The sequence below is a fragment of the Bombus terrestris genome, chromosome 14 (assembly GCF_910591885.1).
Source record: "Bombus terrestris chromosome 14, iyBomTerr1.2, whole genome shotgun sequence".
NCBI classification, from domain to species: Eukaryota; Metazoa; Arthropoda; class Insecta; order Hymenoptera; family Apidae; genus Bombus; species Bombus terrestris.
Genome location: NC_063282.1, coordinates 1,429,380 through 1,452,030, shown reverse-complemented (window position 1 = coordinate 1,452,030; position 22,651 = coordinate 1,429,380). Strand labels below are relative to the sequence as shown.

The 22,651-nt window shown below is 40.3% G+C and overlaps 1 protein-coding gene across 17 annotated transcripts in view; it reads right to left on the bottom strand.

The window, feature by feature from the left end:
* Positions 1–22,651, bottom strand: part of LOC100643094 (tyrosine-protein phosphatase Lar) — a 278,042-nt gene that overhangs the window by 178,987 nt on the left and 76,404 nt on the right. For 13 of the 17 annotated variants that reach the window (XM_048412226.1, XM_048412227.1, XM_048412225.1 and 10 more), the window contains exon 3: positions 15,826–16,021. The exons of the other annotated variants lie outside the window; for them this stretch is intronic. In XM_048412226.1, coding sequence (XP_048268183.1) covers positions 15,826–15,861 — 36 coding nt within the window. In that variant the 5' untranslated portion in view covers positions 15,862–16,021. The remainder of the gene's footprint in view (positions 1–15,825; positions 16,022–22,651) is intronic. 17 annotated transcript variants of the gene reach the window in all.

Sequence of the window (22,651 nt, the reverse complement as noted above, 5' to 3'; positions counted from 1 at the left end):
AAATAAGAAACGGCTGGCAAACGATCGAAGCGGGATATCATCCGGTATCGAGTCGACTGCGTAACGTCATTCTTTGCTTATATCCTGTGTAACTAAACTCGTCGACTGCGCTGTTTTTACGAGCAGCTCGTCACAGAAATACTGTATAAAGAGGCGAAGCTTTGTTCTCAGTTGGGAATGCTCTTCGACGGTGAAAAACGTTGCCGAAAGGCATCGACTGATATTTACGCGCGTCATCCGATAACGTTTACGAGAGATTTTCCATGTTTATTTTTTGCGTTGCGGGTCACAACGTTCTGATGCGATTATCTGGAATTACGAATTTATAATCCAGATTAACGTAATTCTCTGTACCTACAAAGGGTCGGCCAGGAAGGATCGAACGGATCATATTATTTCGTTGCAACTGCAACTGAACTACGACTCCTGAACCACGGGCTGGCAGTAATAATATCACGGTAATACGAAAAGGTGTCTTTCCTTTCTCGTTTATCATTCCTTTTCGGAAGGTTCCATCTTTCGGTTTCGATCCACTTTCAGAACGATGCCGTGCATCGTCGCTGGAATTTTTCGAACTTTCGTACGTGTACGTGTTGGCACATTTGCGTGCCTGTGTACAAAGAGAAAAAGAAAAAAGAAGGCGCGCGGGAGAGAGAGAGAGAGAGAGAGAGAGAAGAGGCAAACTGGATGCTGGTGATGCCGGCAACGGCGGCCATGTAAAACGTCGCGGGACAATCGTACATCGCGCACGTTCTAGTAACTTATGAATAAACATTTCTTGACGCCATCCAGTGGAAAATTACTCTCGGAAATGTCCCTATCCTTCCGCCTATTCTTTCTTTTGGTATTTCTACCTTTTTTCTCGCTGCTTTCTTCTCGCCGCCCTCTCGAAAAGCGAAATTCCCCTCTGTCGTCCGAAACATTGGAAAGACAGTCGATCCGATTTTTCATCGTCGTCGTTCGTCACGGAAACGGAAACCGACGAAATCGAATTCGTGGTTCGCGATTAAATAATTTGAGTAATTCAACGTTCCACACACATACACGTGTATATATATATATATGTTTTGTTGTTTATAAATTGCAAATCAAGTTCGTTTTATGTAGACTGTTAGTTTGGCATCGGGGACCGCTTCCGCGATTAATGTTGACACGATTTGGGTCGCGTTTGATAATTAGTTGATCGTCACGTTGATATATAATACATATAGCGCTTGGTGCATCCTCTGGCCGTGGTAAAAGTGAATTTGTCTCGTGTGCTATCGATGTACTTCGGTGTTGATTTATTAAACAAACTTGGCTAGGTATTTTGAACTGAATCCGATATAATAATAACGTAGCATTCGCTACAAATTTCTGTTTCACAAATGTCTAGCGGTTAAATTGAAATGCGATTCGAGCGACGCAATAAACCGTGGCTCCGTGCGAAAATTAAAAAATCACACCGTCGAATCCGTATGTTTCACTCTTTCAAAGTAAATTAAACGTGTTCAATTAGCGATTTCTCCGGTTAAATATAATTTACCTTTCAACAATTCGTTAACCTTCTACCTTTGGTTTAGCGTAACGATAATTTATTTTCTATCCAGTTTATTTGCGAATGTAACGAGAAGTTTCGTTCTCGACAAAGGTACGCTCTATTTGTATGTAATTCTAGTGCGTAATTCGCAACTAATATAACACGAATACGTAATAAGCAAGCGGATCGATCGATCCGTTTGTGTTTAGATTTCGAGTAGGAGAGCTTTGTGACTCGTCGGTTGCCGATCGAAAGTGCCGTTACACAACCGAAGATCGCTACGCTCTTGATAACGTTTCGAGCACTCAAGTGTTATCACGCGGTAAATTTACAGTAATGAAGCACGTAGCCGCGAGAACTAATATGAAAACGGTGAAAATTCGACTCCCGCCGAGAGAACCAACCGTTCTTTTCCCTCCAACCCTCGCTCGCTCTTTCCCCCTTTAATGGCCTTGATCACGAAACCAGTTAAAAATCTACACTCGCCCGAGCACGGAATCGTTTCTTCTATAAGGAAATTCACGGAACCCAACCAAGGGAAAGATTTCAAAAGTGACCGTGTCGTTATATCGATGGAGTTGCTTTAATTGGCGGAATGCCCTTTAATTGAATCGGTAACTAGTAATCGAAGAGGTGCGTCGTCTTTCCGATCGACGCCAATTACCTTTGAAATCTAAACTACGACACGCGGTACGACCATCGTCGACCACCTACGACGAGAAAAAGAACGTAACGGTAAGAGTTGAAACACGAGAAAGTCGTGAATGTGTCTTAAATGATTCGCCGATCCTGCTACTACTTTTGTAAACGGCAAATGAATATCCACTCTGAGCCAAGTTCTTCCATCGACGGTGATTCAAAGAAAAGCTGATTTGGCGAAGTGCTTGAAACCAAGGAACGGTGGATAGTCGGTAACGAATCTTCCTCCTTCCATGCTCGGTACTTAGAAACGCCGCACCTCGAGACCGAGACCGAGACCGAGGGCGAGGGCGAGAAAACGAACGAACGAAGGCAAAGACAGAGAAGGAACGGGACGTAGAAGGAGGAAATATCTCCTGTCAAAGGCGACTGTAAGGAAATTTTCGCGGAAAGGAAAAATCTGTAACTCGACGAGAGTAGTGCAGAGAATCCAATTGTCAGTGGCAAAGGGACCACGCCGTACCATCGTTGCGATGCGGATCGAGGCAGATCGAAACGAACCGAAGTAGTCTGAAGTTTTCATGGTTTCGAACGGACGAAAGAAAGACATTTCTCCTCCTCTTTCTCGGTTCTCGGCCCAGGGCAGAGCAGAGGATCGGACAAATCAAGCGTCTGTCAGATATACCTTCGAGACACGTTGATCGTTTCGCTGCGATTATGTCGTTGATTTAATTTCTGAAAATTACAAAGTGACCGAGAAATTCCAGATTTTACACGAACGCTGCGAAAGAGGACGTAAAAGTTCTCGTTTATTCCAAACCTTCTTTAGATCCGCGCTGTTGTTTCTCTTATCTCCTTTATTTCACGAAGCATCGGCGAAAGCATTTAATTCGTTTCAGCGTTTCTATAACGCTGTCTATACTCGCTCGAATACAGCAACTACAACGCGCTACATGGTACGCACAAACGTACACATGTAAACGATTTCATCCACAAACAAACCAACTCGAATCCCTCAGTCCTACCCTTTCGTCGGCTCCTCGTTCATTTGGCTTTCCGTTTACCGCTAGATGGAGATCGATACAGGGGCAAACGTTCGTACGATACAACATTAATCAGATCGGTGCCGAACTTCTGCCAGTCTTTTATCCTCGGCGTAATCAGTCTCTTTTCTCGGTAGCGAGCGAGAGATTTGAAAAATTCCAGTTGGATTAGAAAGTCTCGTACGACGATCGTGTACCATTGGTCCGCGTGGCTATGTATCGAGCAGTAACAGACGCGATGAAAGCGTTGTTAATTTCGCAATTTTCTTGAACGTTGAAACGTTGAAACGTTGAACGAGCTAACGATAGGACGATAGACGATAGGGTCGTTTTATTAAATTTCTTTCCTGCACAATTAAGTACAATTATGTCGGTCATTACCGTTTCGAGGAACGAGTAAGTTCGCAAAGGAATGAAAATTTCAGCGTACCGTGACGGTTTCCCGTGGCTACGGAAAAGACTAATTAAAAACTGGCGTCAGTTTCAAAGATCGAGCGTATAAAAGTTCTGCTGTTTTGGCAAAGACCCAACCCAAACACACTTAGCAAACGAGACGAAACGATTTTTATACGTAGGTATATATTTGAGTAATGCGAAGATTTAATGACTTTGGTCCGTGTGTACGTTCGCACGTGGCACGTGTAACCAACTCCCTTTCATATCAAACGTTTGAAATCCTTAATTCGCTTCAACAGAAAACAACCGTTAAATTGGACATTTCATTAAAATTCAGAATGTGTCGAAAAAAAAAAACAACAAAACGTATAGTTGCTGGTATTTTTGCTATATGTATTACGTTTTCATACTCGCTAATGGATTTGGTGATCTCTTTTTTTTTTGTATCTCCGTATCGCTTTATTCGATTAAAACAATACTGCAACATTTAAACAGAGCGAAGCTAGTGTTTCGATAACTTGCGCTAGAATGTATTTAACTTGCACGTTGTTTCCAATGGACGCCACGATTACAGAATTGCGGCGATAAATCAACAGATGGAAAGTTTCGTTTGGCCTCGTTGATTCAAGGAAAGCGCATTCGATTAATCGTGACGATCGCGTATCGTTCGCGAAAAAGTCCGCAGGTCTATGAACCGTAGTGTATAAAAGCGAGTAAAATGGCAAGCGCGCGTGCATTTCTCTTGTTTACGCGTTTCCTTCCGCTGTGAAAGGACGAAATACAGAAGTGGAAGTAAAGGGAAGTGGATGATACTGAAATGCAAGCTCTTTCCCCGTTTTTACGCGTTATTCCTCGTTTCCTTTCCACTTACGCTTTTTATCTTTGCTCCCCTTTCTCGCGCCACCCTTCCTATCTCGCCTTCGTCTCGTTCTCTCGTCTCGACGTGTCACTCGTAACAAGACCCGACAACAATACTCTTCCCTTTTCTTTGTTCTGAAATTCTTTGCTCGGTTGAGGCTTTGTGTACTCGTCATCCGTATTAATTAAAAGTTTTTGAAGGCCCCTCGTATCCACCGTTAGTGCCTCGAAAATACAGACAACAACGACTGCAACGAATCGCGACGCAACTCAGCCGCCTTCTTCTTCTTCTCCTTGCTACACAACGTGCAATCGTTTCTACCAGACTTCTTCCTCTCTTCTTCCTTCTTCCTTCTTCCTTCTTCCTTCTTTCGTTATAATCTTGATATTTCCTTTCGAGTCATCTCGAGAACGTCGACGTAGTATCTGAATCTTACGCTTCTCGTAGCTATTCTTCTCGTAGCCTGGCTGAACCAAGTCGGCAATGTTGAAAGAAACTCAATGCGTCTTGTCGACTTTGAAAGAGAATCGAGGGAACAGAGGAAAATCAAGGTACTAGGGAAAATTTACGTCAATGACGATCAACAATGTAGATATTTGTACAAAAACGATCCGAACTCAGTGAGAAAAGTACCGGGAAAGTCGGAACCAAACAGATACGTGCAATTGTAATTCGTTTTATCTGGTATCTCACTTTGAAACTATGCATTTCAACGTTAGCGTCGGTAGTTGCTCGTTTTCATCCGTTTGTTTTCAAAACTACCATTTCCTGCTGATATTGTAAACTAAATAAACCAGTTAAACGTTATTGAACGTCCGTTTATCAAAAAAGTATGTAATTGTGTATACCAATCAAACCGTTTTCCGAGAATTTTTGAGAAATCATTTTTTTCATATGTTTCCATTACTCGGATACGAGTAAAAAAATTTCTATCAGACTCTGTGCTTTCAGGTCACTTTATTTATGCATTTTGCTACCGTTCGCTCTTTCCGCAAGATCGATGAAAGCCTTTTTCCAAAAACGATCATCATCCCCCTATCCGTGTATTATATCGTGAAAATCGAAACGTTTCATACAATTTCAAATATCTTTAATTGCTTTCGTTGTATCGAGCTAAAATGTTTTTCGTATACTTAGATCACTCTCTCTCTCTCTCTCTCTCCCTCTCTCTCTCTCTCTATTCCATGTACGATCGCGGCTCTTCAAACATAAAATCATCCTGTTGGCCCTCGCCAAAAGCCCGTTATAGCTGGTGGTCGGTAACGAACAACGATAGCGAATAAACTATTCATAGCATAAACAATAAGTAAGCGCATATATGCGCCAAACGATCATTAACCTATTATGCATGCAATATAGCCATAGTATACTATACCTAACGGGGAGACAACAAATTTTAAATTGCGGACAGTGATTTAAAAGTTATTATCCGCAGTTTCGTTCTACTATAACAAGAAAAATCGTTTGGCAGTCGTACGACGGATCACTGTACGTAATTCGATCGAACCAGATGTTTCTCAACACTTTTCAACGAAAGTTGAAACATCTTTCTTTTTCGATTCCTTTCTTCTTTCGAGTTTATCCCTCCGCCCTCTTCATCTCCTCTTCTCGTATACTTCTTTCTTCGCGTTTTTTATTTCTCTCGTTCGTTTTCCGTCCCAGCCCGCATCCTACGTCAGGCTGACATTGTCAGCCGATCCCAAGCGGAAACTCTAATGGAATTGTACCATCGAACGTTAACCACCAGCGATTCTGCATTTTTCATCGAACATTGACCATTTGGATTACCATGAAATTCACCTCCGTAAAATCTGTCACAGACTGACAAATGAAAGAACAATTCCATTCCAAGTTTATCATTGAATTTCGTTAACATTAACCGTTCGGTTAAAATAATTTAATCACGGCATTTAGGTGATTCGCCGTGAAGCAATTATTTGTATATATGCAAGTACGTGCGTGTACGAGACAAAGAAAAAATTTGAAAAGTAAAATGCAAAAGGAACTGACAAGATAATAATGACCGTAAAGCAGGGAAGGAGCTTTACTCCTGCATGAAAGAATAACGGAGAATCTCATTATGCGACATCAGCGTGGTCGTTAAACAGGAATAACAACGAAGAATAGTCTTCGCAATTAAAATCTTACACGGGTGAGGCACGGTCGAACGTACCTATTGTTATTAGAAAGGCGAGTATCGCGGTTCTGAAATCTACTACACTTTTCGTCAAAGCCTGTTGGTCGACTAAATAATTCTCTGCTTTCCCGTTTTCTGTTCTTCCAAATCTAACTTGGTTTTTGTCAATGAATTTACAGATGAAATGGCGAAAAGCAATTATCGAAGAAGCCGTAGGACGAGAGCACGACCGATACAGATAACATTTCACAGATCTTTCCTACGTATGCAAGTCGAAGGCCTTTGTCGAGTTTCTCTTTTTCTTTTCTTCCCCTTTTTTCGTTTCATCATCGAACCGTACATCCCTGTGTGGTTTCGCTTAACCCACATGACCATTGATCCAGGATTTAAGTGCCGTTTCGTGTACATCACGAAGATATCGTACGAGGTGTCACGCTCTTCCTCCGTCTTCTACGTCTCTGTTTATCCCCTTGTTTTATTTTCACGCTCGACGTCCCCATAAAACGAATAATTAAAATTGAATGGTAATTTTCCATGAACAAAGAGGGAATAAAAAGACACGCGTATTCTCCACGATTTCAATCGGCACAATAGATATTAACCGTTCGTTCGTTCAAGACCAGCGTTTCCATGCTTTCATCGCACCGTCTCATTTAAATCATTTATAACTACATTGCAACGATAAATACGTACATCGATTTACATACGTTACGATGAAAAGCCACCAACCACTAAGGCACTTTTCTGTTCGGATCACCTGCACTCGCGTAAACCGAAAAAACTGATTACTTCGACTGTTGACTGCGTTTTAATGAAGCAAACGAGTGTGGGAAACATGGATGGAAGAAAGAAAAGCCTGGAACGACCGAAAACTAACAGTTTCCCCTGGCGCATTCAACTAAACGTCTCATCCCATTCAGACTGTTTTTACAAAAGAAGCCACGCGCGTTTCCGATTTCTCCGATCTCCGTCTATTCAAAATGTGAACAATCCGGCGATAAGACGGAAATCAGGCAAATTGTATTTTCTCCCTAGTTCGTTATATCAGATCCGTCCTGACGAAGAAACGATAACGTCTCGGGTTTACGCCACTTTGATCATAAGTCGGAATAACTATTTAACTAAAAGTATTAACGAAAATGTGCCCCTCGACAATTTATGAAGAAAGAAGAGATTACAAAATTTCACGGGAAAATTGCAATATATTTTAGAAGCTTTATTAATTACTCGATGAAGGCAACGGAAAAACATACCCGTCGAGGGTGGAAATGATCGCGTGAATTTAAGAGACTATAGCTGTAAGCCTCTGTCGAGGCAATGATAAAGATGGAAAAAACGAGAACGAGAGGTGAGAAGAAAAGAGAGAAGGGTGCGGAATACAGTGACTGTAGTTGGAGACTTTCTAGTCGTGCCGGTAGCCTTAAAGAATTCATGAAAGCTAAATCATTTTCTTCGGCCGCCTGGTCTCGGTGGAAGCGTCGAGGTTTTCTTAATGTTGCGATATTTTACGAGAAAACTCTTTAAATCTAATATATTACCGACAGTAATTAAATATAAGTTACATCGAGACAGAGGCTGCTGGTGAAGTATAGTCCATCGAAAAGTAAAGGGAACGTTGGGAAAAGGGAGAGCAGATCGGTCAACACTTTGTCGAGCTTCAAGGTAGAAAGTTTTGACGGTATCGTGAACGAGACCGACCGTCATTGTCGGCCAATACTTTCGGAGCTAGTAGAATCTACAAAAATGTTCTCCGACTACCTTTCTTTCTCTTCCCTCTAACTTCCTACTCTTCTCTACTGCCACCTGATTGCCTCGACACAACCTTACATGACAAAGAACGATATTTAGCGAGTGTACTTATAAGTTGATTCTTATCCAAGATATCCGATTGACCAGGAAAATGTCAGATATCGTATATTTTTTTTTGGTGGCGATATTCTTGGGAAAAAAGTCGAGTTTGCGATGAAAAAGTTTCGTGGCATCTTAACGCACTGCGCTATACGCGTTAGAGCCTTTGGAAAAGCTGACACGTCGCGCCGGAAATCAGGTGTGCTACTTGCCGTCTAGTTGGGATTTATGTGTGTCATGACTGCCTGTTGCACGGTAGCTAACTTATACGTGTTAGCCTCGGCCTGACTACAGGTAATCGGAAACATTGATTTTCACCACCTTCGCAGACATTTTAATATCTTGGCTTTCTGTTTCGATGGCAAGTTCGTTCTACGCTCGGTGTCTGACAAATGCCGATCCATTCTACCGGCGGCTATAAATTTGGCCGAGCTAAAAGCGACTTCTTTCGAGGCGATGCGATGTAACGATCGCTGCTTTTCCTGGAAACTGCTGTGTTTTACAGAAGCTGAGAATCGGCGTGAAAGAACGAAGAAAATTACTTGGCTCCTCGAACGTTAGGGGTGCTGAGCTCTTAATATCTGAACGTGATTTAAGATCTGCGGTTAATTAAATGGAAGCAAAGTGTCTGCATAAAAGAAGAGAAGTCGTTCGCGCAGCAGTAACTTAAATTTTATAACTTTCTTAACGAAACGTTCGTTTTTAGTAGCGTTCGGGATACCTCCGTTTCTTTGCACAGGGTAAAACATTGAAACCATATCTGTCGCTGAGAAGAATTTTGAACGATTTGCACAATACAAAATGGAAAAAAGGAAAGGAGAAAAATCGAGATAGGAAAGAAGACGGGGACGGTTCTAAAAGAGAAGCGAGAAAGATAAATCACGCGCTCATAGCCACAATCAATCCCAGCGCCTAGCACGGACCGCCTTTCGTATCTAAGCCGTAACTTAAAGTCTGGATGGAGGAACATGATTCTTCAGAACCTCGATCTTCCAAGGTTATACGATCCTTTTTTGATTGCCGACGGTAGACCGTCGCTTATATTGCACGAATCAAAGATTCTGTCTTCGAAATTTCCATCTTCTCGCAGGATTATCTCCGATAACTTTCAGTACTTGTCAATCGTCTTCGTCTCCCTTTCCATTTTATTATTTTCTCGCCATATGTTCGTTTACATTCCGTCGTTCAAGATATATCCTGATAATGTAGCCACCTATACACCAACGTTTCCCGCAGATGAAAACTGAAACGCGGGCTTTGCGGCCTCATCTATTCTCGTTTGCGTTTACTGCGCCATAAATTTCCCTACAAACTGATCGATCCAACGGCCAAATCAAAATGAAACGTAAGCGGCAAAACAAGCGTTGTTTTCGGTTACACCGAATTTTAACACGATTCGATTATCGTTTATAATTTCACAAAGATAATGTGATTAGTAAATAAGATCAGGTCAAAGTTTAGCTACGTGTTTCGGTCTCTCTACATTTTCCAATCGTTACACACGTATGCGCGTATGGATCGTATCGAATAGCGTATCGAAATAGATCAAGATACGAATATGAATTCAGCAGCACCGACTACCGCGCTACTACTCGCTGCTAGGTATCTAAACATGCTAATTTTTGCAACAACGTTCCTGCCAGTCTAACGTGTTTCCATATCAACGTTCACTTTTCGCAACCAGGAAATCCGTGGATAAAGAAAATGTTGAAACGACTGCTTTTGAATCAAACCATCGAATATCGCGGACAGAGGAAAAATAAAGGTAATATTTTTGAATAAAAGCTACATGGAATTGTGGAATTTCAGATTAAATTTCATATTGCTAAAAGTTGTGTAAATTAGTAAAATTCGTGTTACTCGCGCAACAACAAATTACAATTATCTAAAATACAAAGCAAAATTAATTAGTAATATTCGTCATTCTGGCTGGAATTCCTTGCTATCTGTTCCTGCAGATTATCATTACTAACACTGTTTTAATTCCAATTAGTTCTTTGGAATATCGACAAGAAACGTTTCAAAAGATTTCTCGTATGTAAAGAAAAGAGCAAACGTCGAAGATCAAAGCCTCCTTTCCTTTACGTCACTTCGTTATACCTTCTTTTAGAAGTACGTATATCGACTTACATTTTGAATCTCAGCTAATTGGATGTACTGGTTTGTTGTACTTTCGATACTAATATTTCAAGCGGATCTACAAGAATCGAACGTATCGTACGGCACAGAGAAAAATTCATGCTGCGAAAAACATGACGCGACACGTATGAACTCTGAACTAGTGGAGAAACCGTCGGCTCGTATAATTTTGTTTGTTTATGGCCGTGCTGCTACTCGATTTTTCACCCCTAATGGACGCGCGCCAACTGACAAACGGCCCCACCCGTCCTTTTTTTTAGATAGTCCGTCCTCCCCTTCCAACTAAGAGAACCAATGCCGTCAGCTTATCCTACTCGCTTAGTTAACGTCCGACCTAACGAATTTTCAACGAAATACACCAGCCGTAATTTATAGCGAGTTCGATGCATCTACTTACGACCAACAACGAGAGAAAACATCTTCTTCCAGAAGAAAACGTGTACACGTTTAGACGTAAATTCGACGAAAACTAGGAAATTTCTTACGATAAGACACGAGTAATTCGAGGGAAATATTTTCAGAGAGAGAGGGAAAGAAACGAGAAACACACGGAGAAGAAAAAAAGATACAAACTCCTTAAAAAACGAGTCAACCAGCCACCCACGCAACTTTAATTTCGCAGCAGTATCGGCTTGTAGCATCGTATAACGCTGGCATTTAAGCTGCGTCGTTGCATCCAACACTAAATCATAAGATATTAGAGGATGTACCCAACCCTTCCTATTCCGGACAGCGGCCCCTTGCTCGAATCCTTCGCACCTTCCTGACCCGACCAAGGGTAGAACCAATTTTTCTCTCAACTGTCGCGCCGAGTTACGAAGAAATGAAGCTAGCCTGCTCTCTGCTACCTTCTGTCTGCCAGCCTGTGTCTTCTTTTTCTCCTTTGTCCTTGAGTTCCCTCTTTTCTTCAGTTCTTCGCTTCTCTTTTCTTCGAAATGAGTTTTCCTTTTGCGTCACAATCGTTTGCGCGAGACAGTCCCTTGTTTCGACGACCGACTAACCCATCGTTCCCGCTACGAATGTCTTTTCACATCTGTCTTTGCTTATTTCTCTAGCCATTTCTCGTCGATTTTCCAAGCGAATTTTGCGCCTTAACAAAGTACGATAACATCGAAGCACCGGTACCTATGAACGACAAAACACCTACAACGTGACTGTTGGACGACGATTTAACCTTTTCAAAATGGGTTTTCTATTAACAATGGAAGCAATCGTGTTAATACTAAAACAGAATAGAACTCGGTGATGTTAGAGAAATTTAAAGAAATTAAAATGGTCCTATATTTCGATAATTATAACTCAAAGCAGTTTTTCTAACATATCGTCCTATTCCAAGTGAAAGGGTTAACTTCGATCATCCCGAATCTGCTAGTCAGCCTAGATCTTTCCAAGATTGACGTGATTGTACGGAAACACAAATCTAAAAACTTCAGGAACAAATAAGTGTAGTGATTATACGTACAAAAAGTACGTAATGAAGAGAGGATAAAAATAACGAAAGAACGACGCAAAAAAAACGAAGGTAAAGAAATAATAGAAAGGATCTCGTCGAGCCTCTTTTTACGTCCTTGATTATTTTATGCTTCTGCGTGTTTCTTTTTTTTTTAAGACTTTTTATAAAAAAATGTACGGTCGAAAAACCCAGAACAAATCCAATGGAAAGACACGCAAGTCCTGCAACAAACTCCGGATAATAGTACTTTCTGTATCGTGTCGTATCAACGTGAAAGCTAACGTTGTTTCGGAACAATCAAAATCTTAAAGATAGTGGGATATCGTATATCGTGCTAGTTCACAGTATAAGGAACATTGAGATGCCGAAACTGCAAGACATATAAACCTACGTTCATACAAGGGAGACGTCGGACGTTTCGTCGTTGCAGTCTCGCCCATTGTGGCCACGGTATTAAATTAAACGCTGAAGAAACTACTTAATGCGCGTTCCATATGCAGATTCACGTCTCCGCCCTGGCTTCCCTAGTCTCATACCAGAGGCAATATAGTCTCTTTGTGATCCATTTTATGATGGCTGTTGCCATAAAGCCTTACCACCTAGAAAATATAAGTGCACAAAAGCTACTCGAAGCTTCCTCTCGATCCCTATGATTTTTTACATTTTTACAACTAAATTTAAACGATAGCTCCTTTGTTCGATCTTCTCCATGTAGATTCCAGCTTGGTATTTTGAAATATTTAGATTTACCACTAACAGATACGAATATACGGTCGCTTCTTCAGTTTCTCTATCACAATATTCGACACACACTTTGCCACTCCATAGAGCTTTCAATTAAATCAAATCAAATCAATCTTGATTGTAGCAATCTTGATATAATGAAAAGAAGAAAATGGAAACAGATTGCTAAGATGCTTTTTACTAAGATTTAACACATTACCAAGATTTTCTAAGAATAAAGCAAGAATTTGAAAGACGAACGGGTTTCTTAGCGACTACACATTTTTCAGGATCGCGAAGCTGTAACTGAGTTTCATTATTCTACTTTTAAGACAGTTTCTGGTAGAAATTTAGGCCACGTGTAGTCGGTGAAAGCGCGGGTGAGATTCTGCAGATGCCCAGCGATTGCTAGTGATCAAAGTCACGTAGCCATCGGTTATTGGTTTGATTGTTTGACGCGAGAGAGTTTAGAGATAGCAAGCAACCCGACATCGCATTGCTTTAAAGAATAGGAATATTGTTCCTGGAAGAGATAGTTACGGAGTAAGGACAGCGAGGGCGCTTTCCGATAAAAGGACTATAAGGAACAGCACGGAACTTGAGAACTTCGAGAGAAGAGAGGAATGTCTGAGTGATTCTGCTATGGAGAGACCTACGTGTTTAATAAAAATTTCTAAAGGGCGGGCACATTGAAAATTCTGTGTCGGTGCGAATACCTCTGACAACAAATATCGCGAAAGACCAACGCAATAATGAAATCGAAACAGGGACTTTCATAAATGGGAAGTTTTTTAATTTCTTTACAGGAAAACCTTAATAAAAGTTTCCACGATCAATTAGAAATATGCATCAAATTCTTCCCCCCTGTTGATTATACCAGCCAATTTCCTTGCAATTCTAATTTACCATCGATGAAATGTACATCCGAAACGGAATAACAAATATTTCAATCATTATTGTTCGAATCCTGTACTTTCAGGCAAAAAACTGCAACTTTGTCCGGTCTTCCGTTCGCGGAGAAGCCAAATGAACAAGGAAAAACGAAAGCAAGAAACAGAAGAAAAGAAAGAGATAAGAGAAGGAAGAATGGGCTAGTGTTTATCGTGCGATTGCCGAAGGCGGCTATTTTGCCGCTGCACTGTCACCGCGTCGTAACGGAAATAAAAGAAAAACATACTTTCGCAGTTTCCATCGCTTTTCTCTAAACTACCACGATGCCATTATCCGAGCAACGCTCCCACAGGATTTTATTCCGTGTCTAACTTACTTTTCGTGCTTTAAACCGAATAATTGAACCAGGCTACCGAATCTTTCGCATTTCAAAGTACTTACTTTTGCTAGAGCACTCGCTATATCTTCTATTTATTGCTCCATTGATATTTGGAAATAAAATATTTCCATTAAGGCGGCAGTTTTATTTATCCGTTAACGAGGTTCACGCTAAATTTTATTTATCAACGAAGTTAAGAATTATACTGATGTTCGGGAAATTGTTATTGATCGTGAAAGCGTAAAAGTTAGATTAACTGGAAGCTAATCGAGAACGTCGCGACGCCAAACAATTTCAATTTTGCAATCCACTCTGACCCGATTCTAAAGATAGAGGTGGCCTCTTTGCCCTCTCGCCTCATTCTACGAGCAACTGATATCGACGATACATTGAACGTAAACGTGTCTACGGTGTGGCACATACTACGAAACTCGATACACGAGAAAAGGAAAACGCAAAGAAGAATGCTACGAGAAAGAAGCTGCCTCGAAGGACTAGAAATACGACTATCACCTTCTCTTTTTCCACTTCTTCGCTACTGGATAACAGACGCGAGGCTCTAAGAACGCACGAAGCAAGCAAATAGAAGGAAAATAGAACCGGAACGCACAAGTGACGAAGATGTTGGATAAAAGCATCATGATTTAGTAATGGCCTCGCTTTTACCTATTCTCTGTGCACTCATAGTCTACTTATAAACCAAAATAGTAGCTTCGTGTCTTACAGTTTCCCTTATTGTACCATAAGGCATAACATCAAAACTTTCAGATCTCACGAGACAGTCTCGGTATAATCTGGGTACGAAATATCACGTTAATGTATCGCGATAATATCACGATTGTCTCTTTTTTTATACGATCACATGCGTTAATCAAGTAAAATTACGAGATTTTTAATAAGAAAATATTTTTATTAAATAAACGCGTTCTACGCGTCTGAACGCTCGAAATAAAATCCTTCGGCTCATATTCGTGCGATTAACAATGAACCCATGGCTCTTCTTGTCACGAACGCAAACTTCCATAGTGAGAAATGAACACGCTTTAGGTGTCTGAACTTTGATGTACGCTGCGGGTTCCTGTCGAGCTATACGTATAGTGCACAAATTCAAATATCGGTGCACGCACAGCTCCGTTTATGAAGGAAATAGAGAAGACTAATAAAGATCGCAGTAGGGCGCCTAATAAACTCTTAACGTATTATGTGATCCTGTAATCCTACGTTCTCCTTGTATTTGCAACTTACGTCTCAATCGTTGGAAGATATTGCATTCCAGTTCCAATATATAATAAAATATTTTACTAGATAATGTACAAAGAAATTAACAAGAAATGAAATAATTCGTATCGAACAGAGTGGAAAAAAAGAATCGAACGTTGTAAAATATTACGTTATAAAGTACTGCGTTGTAAAATTATAGCACAAGACTACTGAAACGTGTAAAACGAAATTTAAATGGATTTGAATCTTTTATAAAATTCCTCTGTGTTAAAAATGGAATTCGTCGATTCATTAACGAACATATATGTAGATAACTAAATATAGATCGCCTCGCAGTAGAAATTTTCGTTAAGCTATTAACGATTTTTAATAGGGTTATTCGATCTCGCATTCGGGTATTGCGTTCTTTAGCAGACAAAACAGGGAAGAAAGAAAAAAGAGAGAGAGAGAGAGAGAGAGAGATTCAACGAAATAGTATGACGATAATGAGATACGTTTAATCATAAATAATGTAGCAGTAGAAGACGCGAACGAGAGAAGCAGATAAACGTGTATGTGCGTACTAAATTGGTACATACATGGGTCGGCGTACATTGTGAAACATTTGGTAGCATTGCCCCCGACGTCCTTCCGCCAGTCCTTCGAGCGAACCTCTCGTTCGCGTGTTATCTGACTGTGTATCGCACGGGTTAGCAAATGTCTCCAGACATCACGTAGGTAATAGAGATTCTCGAACAAGGCATCAAATCCAATGCTAGGATGCTTCGTATTCGCCTGTTAGGAATGGTTAACGAGACTTAGCTCTCAGTGTTGATAACGACCTTGTGTTTACCAAGCGTACGTAACAATTCAACGTCAAATGCCGTTGCTTTCGTTGAGTTGAAACGTACAAGAGGAATACGAAACGAACGAAATGTCTAAATTCAAAGGTGGTTTGACATTTTGCGAGAGGAAAATGAATCAACGGCGATATACATGCATCGATCGTTCTATCGATAGATTGTTAGTATTAACGACGACGAATGTTAGTAAGAAATCGTTAGTAACCGTGATTTAATTTCGAGACAGAGAACAATCAATGTTTAGTCTTTACAGCTTCGTCTACACTGACACACGTCATGCGAGTATCTAGACTTTATAGAGTAACTCAATCAGGTGTGCTGCAAGCATGCATATTTACTCAGACTCGGCTAATGTTACACACCTATGTAAACTGCGGGTTCTGTTGATCGTACCTGGCTGCAGGTCAAACATCTACCTGGCTTTGAGCAACTATCTGCTCTCTGTTTCCAAATTCCCAGAATCCTAATTTCGCAGTTAAAAAGAGAGTACAGCACACGTTGCTATTAAGTTGTTCTTTGCGAAATAACAGGAAATATCGATACAACTTTCCACGGAAAACACTCGATTAACGTTCGTGCTAGTTTCGTGAAAGAAACGATCGACTCCGTTGATCGTTACACGCACGGTCCTCTATTATGCTCTTACACTTCCAAAAACTTCATCCAACTGTGAGACCCCATCTTGCTTTTTCCTACATTTCCCAAACCTTCGGAGAATTTAATAATCTGTGGTGTACGTTAATTTGGTTAATCCTCGCCGTCAATCATACTAAATCCACGTAAATCCCCAGAGACAAGAAAAGCGGGAAACATCGTGCAAGGTGAACAAATAGAGACAGATGTATAGAAAGCTTCGATTCTTACAAACAAGCGAACCTTGATTAAAAAAAGACAGAGTCAAATAAAAAGACAAATAGTCAAAATTTCATTCTGTAAGTGTGCTCACATGTACATAATACATAAATTTACGATATTACACACTATAACTGCGTAAGAGAATATGATAACAATGAAACTATTTTTATTTCCTCTGCTACTCTCATAGCGAAATATGGAAGAAAAATTGTTAGATATTGGAGCCAGTTGGATGAAAGGATCGAGCAGAAAAGACAAACCATTAACCAGAGTAAGTTTAGAGCGAGTTAACTTTAAAACCATAAATTAGGTGGAACTACGGTGGACTACCCAAGTAACGAAGAAAAAAAGCAAGGATCGAAGATCTTTCAAATATTCTAACTCTTTTTACCTACACAGAGTTTGAGTAATAAAACAATGCAATAAACCCACAGCACAGGAAACTGCAGTTATTCAAGATTTTCCAGAAACTGCTCGGTATTGTCTTCCAATTGCACTCTCTCTTTCTTCTTTCTCTTTCTCTCCAATACACCCTTTTTTATCAACCTAGCACGCTGAATATTAGTTTCGTTTGTAGAATCCACGATCTTCGCTACTTAGCACGACGACTTGACTCTTCTTCTTTCGGCGCTTTTTCTTGTCTGCAGGCAAAGGGCACGAATAGAGCGCGAATGTTCGATTTTACAATTCTCAAGTCCTTCGAATATTTCATCGAATATTTCCAAGGAAAAATGTAAGTTTGGTTCAGTCGCAAACACGTAAACAAGCAAAGGGGAGCCCGGTGTTAACCTAGCGTTAGCTGAAAAGTATTCTTTGTTCTAAAACTCGTTCTATTTAAGATACTCTACATCTGACGAAATCGTACGACCGCCGTGAAAGGGAATAGAAGAAAAAAAACACCATCTCTTCTCTGCTTATGCACACATGCCATGGACTATTCGTCGGAGCGATGGCGGTGAACGTAGTAGAGTTTATTGAAGTATCGCTAATCCCTCGGGACGATCCGGCAGAGTAACGAGGCAGCTGCGCCCTAGCATGTCTTAAAGTACGAACTGACGGACATAGGATGCCGTGATTTACTCGACCGAGTCTTGAACCCACAATCTGTAAAGCTTAGCGAGTCTGCATTTTCTGTCCAACTACAACTTCCTAGTTTCGCAAAGCTCGCGATATTAAAACCCATTCATTTTCTTAAGTTTTCCCGCCTCTATCTTCGTTCGTCAACTTCCATACAAGCTAACCCACGGCTTTAAGCACGTATCTTCGATTGATCCTGTAGCAGAGAAAAGAGATACGATCTACCTTATTTCTCAACGAGCTCTTGTACAAGTTTCATCATCGTTCTTTAACCATCGTCGCGAACACAGCATTCTTTAGGATAGTATCTTCCTCTTGTCTTTTTCTTTTTACAACATTAATTCACTGATACCAGATTGAATTTCCCCAAAGTCAATGCAAAGAGTAAATGTCGGTTTCCGTCGGCTCGAAAAATTTATTCGTAACTGGGTAAATCTCCCCTTAGACGTTTCCTTTCGGAATGAAATCCCTTCGTGGCTTAGTAGGGTAGTTCTCGTTACGCTCGTTGATGCCACGGTTTCCACGGCTTCCACGGTTTTACGTGTTGTCCTGCCATTCGTAAAGCGACTCACGTATTCCAGTGATGACGTCACGCGTGAAGAGAGCAAAATATAAAGCCGCACCAGGACCCTACCAAACTCCAACCAGATGTAGGTATTCGTTTGAGCAAAGGGAAAAAGATGGGGAGAAAAAAGGAGGAAAAGAGACAGGTGCTGTATGAAAATGTACAGTTACAGAATTCTACAAGAATCCAGCTAGGATGCCATAAAATAGTTTTCGTACGCGTCGCTATCGTACGAACCAAGAGAAAAGAATGTATATACTCGTTACTAGAATAACACTCTGCTCTTTGAGTGTGCACACCGATGAAACGTATGTCTGAAATAGGATATCCATAGAAACACAAAAGAAATAAGGGAAAAAGCAAATGAAAATAACAAATTAACTAACATTTCGACCGTATTACGCTACGTGTATTTTCCTTACAATTGACCCAACGAAACGTTATAACAAACAGGATTCGACACTCGTGATAAATTTGCCAATTATTATTTACTAAAATTATACATCGATCCTACCGCGAATTTAATCGAATCAATTTAGAGACGTAAATAAGAAATCTAATAGCTATTAAATGTTAAGTAGGCGATTTATTTTATTTTATTGCATTCTACTTATAGAGAAAATTTGAATTATAAACGAGACCCGGACGTAGTCACCTCCTCGTGGTGGGTCTTGGAAATTGGTATTATTTTCTAGAAATTACTCTTTGGAAAGTAATACCAAGCTAAGAACTACGTACTAAATTAAAAACTTTTCTAATGCATGTTTTAAGTGCCCGAATTTACTTTTAGACTGGAATTCTATAAAAGCTTCTGTAACATTTACATGAATGTGCATTTATAATAAAACATTGATTTAATTGCTCGTAATTTTAAGTAATTTCATGCATTGTACACGTGAAAATTATCACTTTAGATCGCGATACACAACAAATTGAAAATAATACACAACGCTGTAATATAAAAGAATGTTAACGGACGATTTATTTTCAAATATGTTAACGATGAAAACTACGAGACAATGCAAAGCCAATAAATGGCCGTGAAAATCTCGAAATCCTGCGACACAAAAATGCAATTAGATCTACGCTATATCTTGTCTACGGTATTATGCAGAATACCATCGATTTTGAGGATCACTTTAATCTCCTCAATTCTGTACTATCGACCCGAGGAGACACTGATTAATCGAATGGACGCTTATTGAAGGACTATCGCTAAGCTTGGCAATGTCGACAGAGTATTCATAGGTCTTACTGTTCGTCAAGCAAACCAAATTGATTAATCCTTCGATGCGTTTAAAGAAGATCGGCAATTTTATTGCTCAAATCTTTTCTATACAAATTCGTTGTCCTGGCTAAAACCGGCAAATAAAATATTTTAAACCAAGATCCAAAGACAAAAAAAAACTATATAGACTATTAGGGTGAAAGTAAGTATTATATAACGATAACTATATTACGAAGTAATTATACTTTGGCTTCTATCAAATAATTATACTTTTATCTTGACACGACTTTATGCGTCCGAAAATGTGTTACGTGTTCGCTAATTTCGTGTGAGTCAGCCAGCACGTATGATTATTAAGATTCCTAAAATGTGACAGCAAGTTATTATTAGTATGCCATAACGTTAGCATAAAATGTCCCTTGGGATCGGTGGCCAATGGCAACCAACCGGACACCCTCACTGTGGCCACCGAGTTGGTTGCATAGAAGAGGTCGAATGCTATAGCGTTATCACGGCTAAATCTGGGCAGGGCAACGACATGTGGTTAAATTATTAGAGCCTCGTTTAATTGGTCGTACTGACGGCTCGTGGTTTAGTCGTACGCGAAACACCTGGTACTTTGGTTTGTTGTCAAATATCTTCCTACCTTGAAAGGTTATACACCAAATAAATTTAACGAGGAATATTTCCCCGGAGTATTGAAGTAAGCCTCTCAAAATAAACGATAATTACATCGCCGTAGAAGCAAATTACTTGCTTTCGCGTACAACGTGCGAGAAGAGCAAATTAATCGATAAACCATTCATTCCAACAACGAACCGATAACAGAAGCGACTGCGCAAAGTAGAGACTTCGGATTAAAAACGCGAAACAAAAGTTTCATGTAGTTTCCAGAATTTACTCCGAATATCCTTTCAAACGCGTGGCTGGCATTCAGAAAATCGATTATCGAACCAAAAGCCAATTGGTAAAGCATAATTTCTTTATAATAAAGAAACTGTCTCTGTTTAGCATCCCTGGTCTATTTCTTACTCGCGACGTTAATTAATCGTCGAAGAAAGTCTACTCGAATAAATGGCGGCTGCTGCTGCTGCTGCTGCTGCTTCTCGGACGGAACTAAAAGAAGAACTTCTCGCCCGAGAACTTACCAAGTCGAAAGTTGCGAGAGATAGTTGCGCGTGAATCAATTTCGTTACCTTCTTACTCTAGCAGCATGATCACAATTAATTAAAGTAATTAACGCGATACGGTTTGTGCGAACAAGGGAATCAATTTTCCAGCCATGTTTAACCTATGAAATCTCTCCTCCCTCTCTCTCTCTCTCTCTCTCTCTCTTTCCTTTATTTATTTGGAAATCATGAAACATCTACGTCAAAATTGCAGCCTTCGATGTAGAAAATCTAACTTGAATTACGAAAGGGGTTGGAAACATTCGCGACTCGCGAACTCTGTCACTCTTTCTTTCCTTGTTCGGTCTTTCCCCTTGTCGCACGTGCCACAGGCACAAGCGTAAAGAGCTTAATCCGTTTCATTGCTCGTATAAAAGTGGGGAAGCAAGGAATAGAAGCGGGTGAAAGAGAAAAGAGGAAAGCGCGCACGTCTCGCGTGACATCGGTTGCCGTTTATTAAGCGTTATTAAGCGGGAAACGAGAAAAGAGCTCGACAGCGACGGATCTTTATTTTATACGCGCCTCGCGAATACACACCGCTCCGGATTATCTCGGCGTACAGCTGACTGACGTGAAATTCGAAAGAAGAGCCTTTAATCCTTCCCCATCTCTAACGGCCGTGCTACCGACTATGAGTTTAGCACAATTTTCCGAGCTTCTCCGAGCTTTCCCGACCTGTTTTACGATTAGTCGCCAATCAACGCTTCCGAACATTACTCCATTTTACTTTCGTTTCTTCCTTTTTCCCAGCCTAATTAATATTTCCAAGAAATAACGTAGTCACTTTTCTTCTTTCACGAGTATATAATTATAAACTGTGAAAGAAATAATTACGAAGCATTAAAGAAACGATATTTCAAGCGCTATAATTGGGAAATATTTGACATTAGGATAAAGAAGACGGTAATATGTACTTAGCTACACCGAGAAAAATATTTTCAGAGCGCAATGATATACAAGGAAAAATGTTGGCGAAGAAAAGGAGGAAAAGGACGTGAGAGCCAAAAGTGGAGCAAACAACTCAACACCATCTTTAATGTAGGACACCTCGTGAACCAAGTCTGTAGTAGGTTTCCGTGATACTCCTAAGAACGGTAGAAGGAAGAAACCTCTCCCAAGAATTCCGTTCTTCCCAGCTAGAGTAAAGAGCACAAAGTATGTACTTCCTCTCGGGATAAAGATATCCCTAACGGGCGGTTTTACTATCGAACGAAAAAACCACGCATAACATCTTATGCTACGAAACATCCAGGGTTTCGTACCAACAGAATCGTAGCAGAATAAAAGCTGAAAATATTTAGCGATCCTGCCTTAATCAGAGTGTTAAAAGGAGAAAAGCTTCGGGATGGATCGATAGATTTTCTATTTCTATCAATCTATCTCTTATATCGCAAATACGTGGAATATTTGATTGGAAGAAAATACTACGACGAACGAAGCGAACCGAGATCTGCGACAATTTTTCTTATGGAAAGCTATCGTAAATAATAACATAATAAGAGGACAGAATTTCTTCCCCGTGAAAGTTCGTGCTTAAGATTTAATGAAAAGAGTTGCATACGGTTGATCCGTCTCGTAAGTCGGAGGAAATGGCCCTTTAAATCTTATCCGGATTCGAATGTACGATTATCGGAACAAGGAGGGTACACGGAATGGGAGGAATTGGAT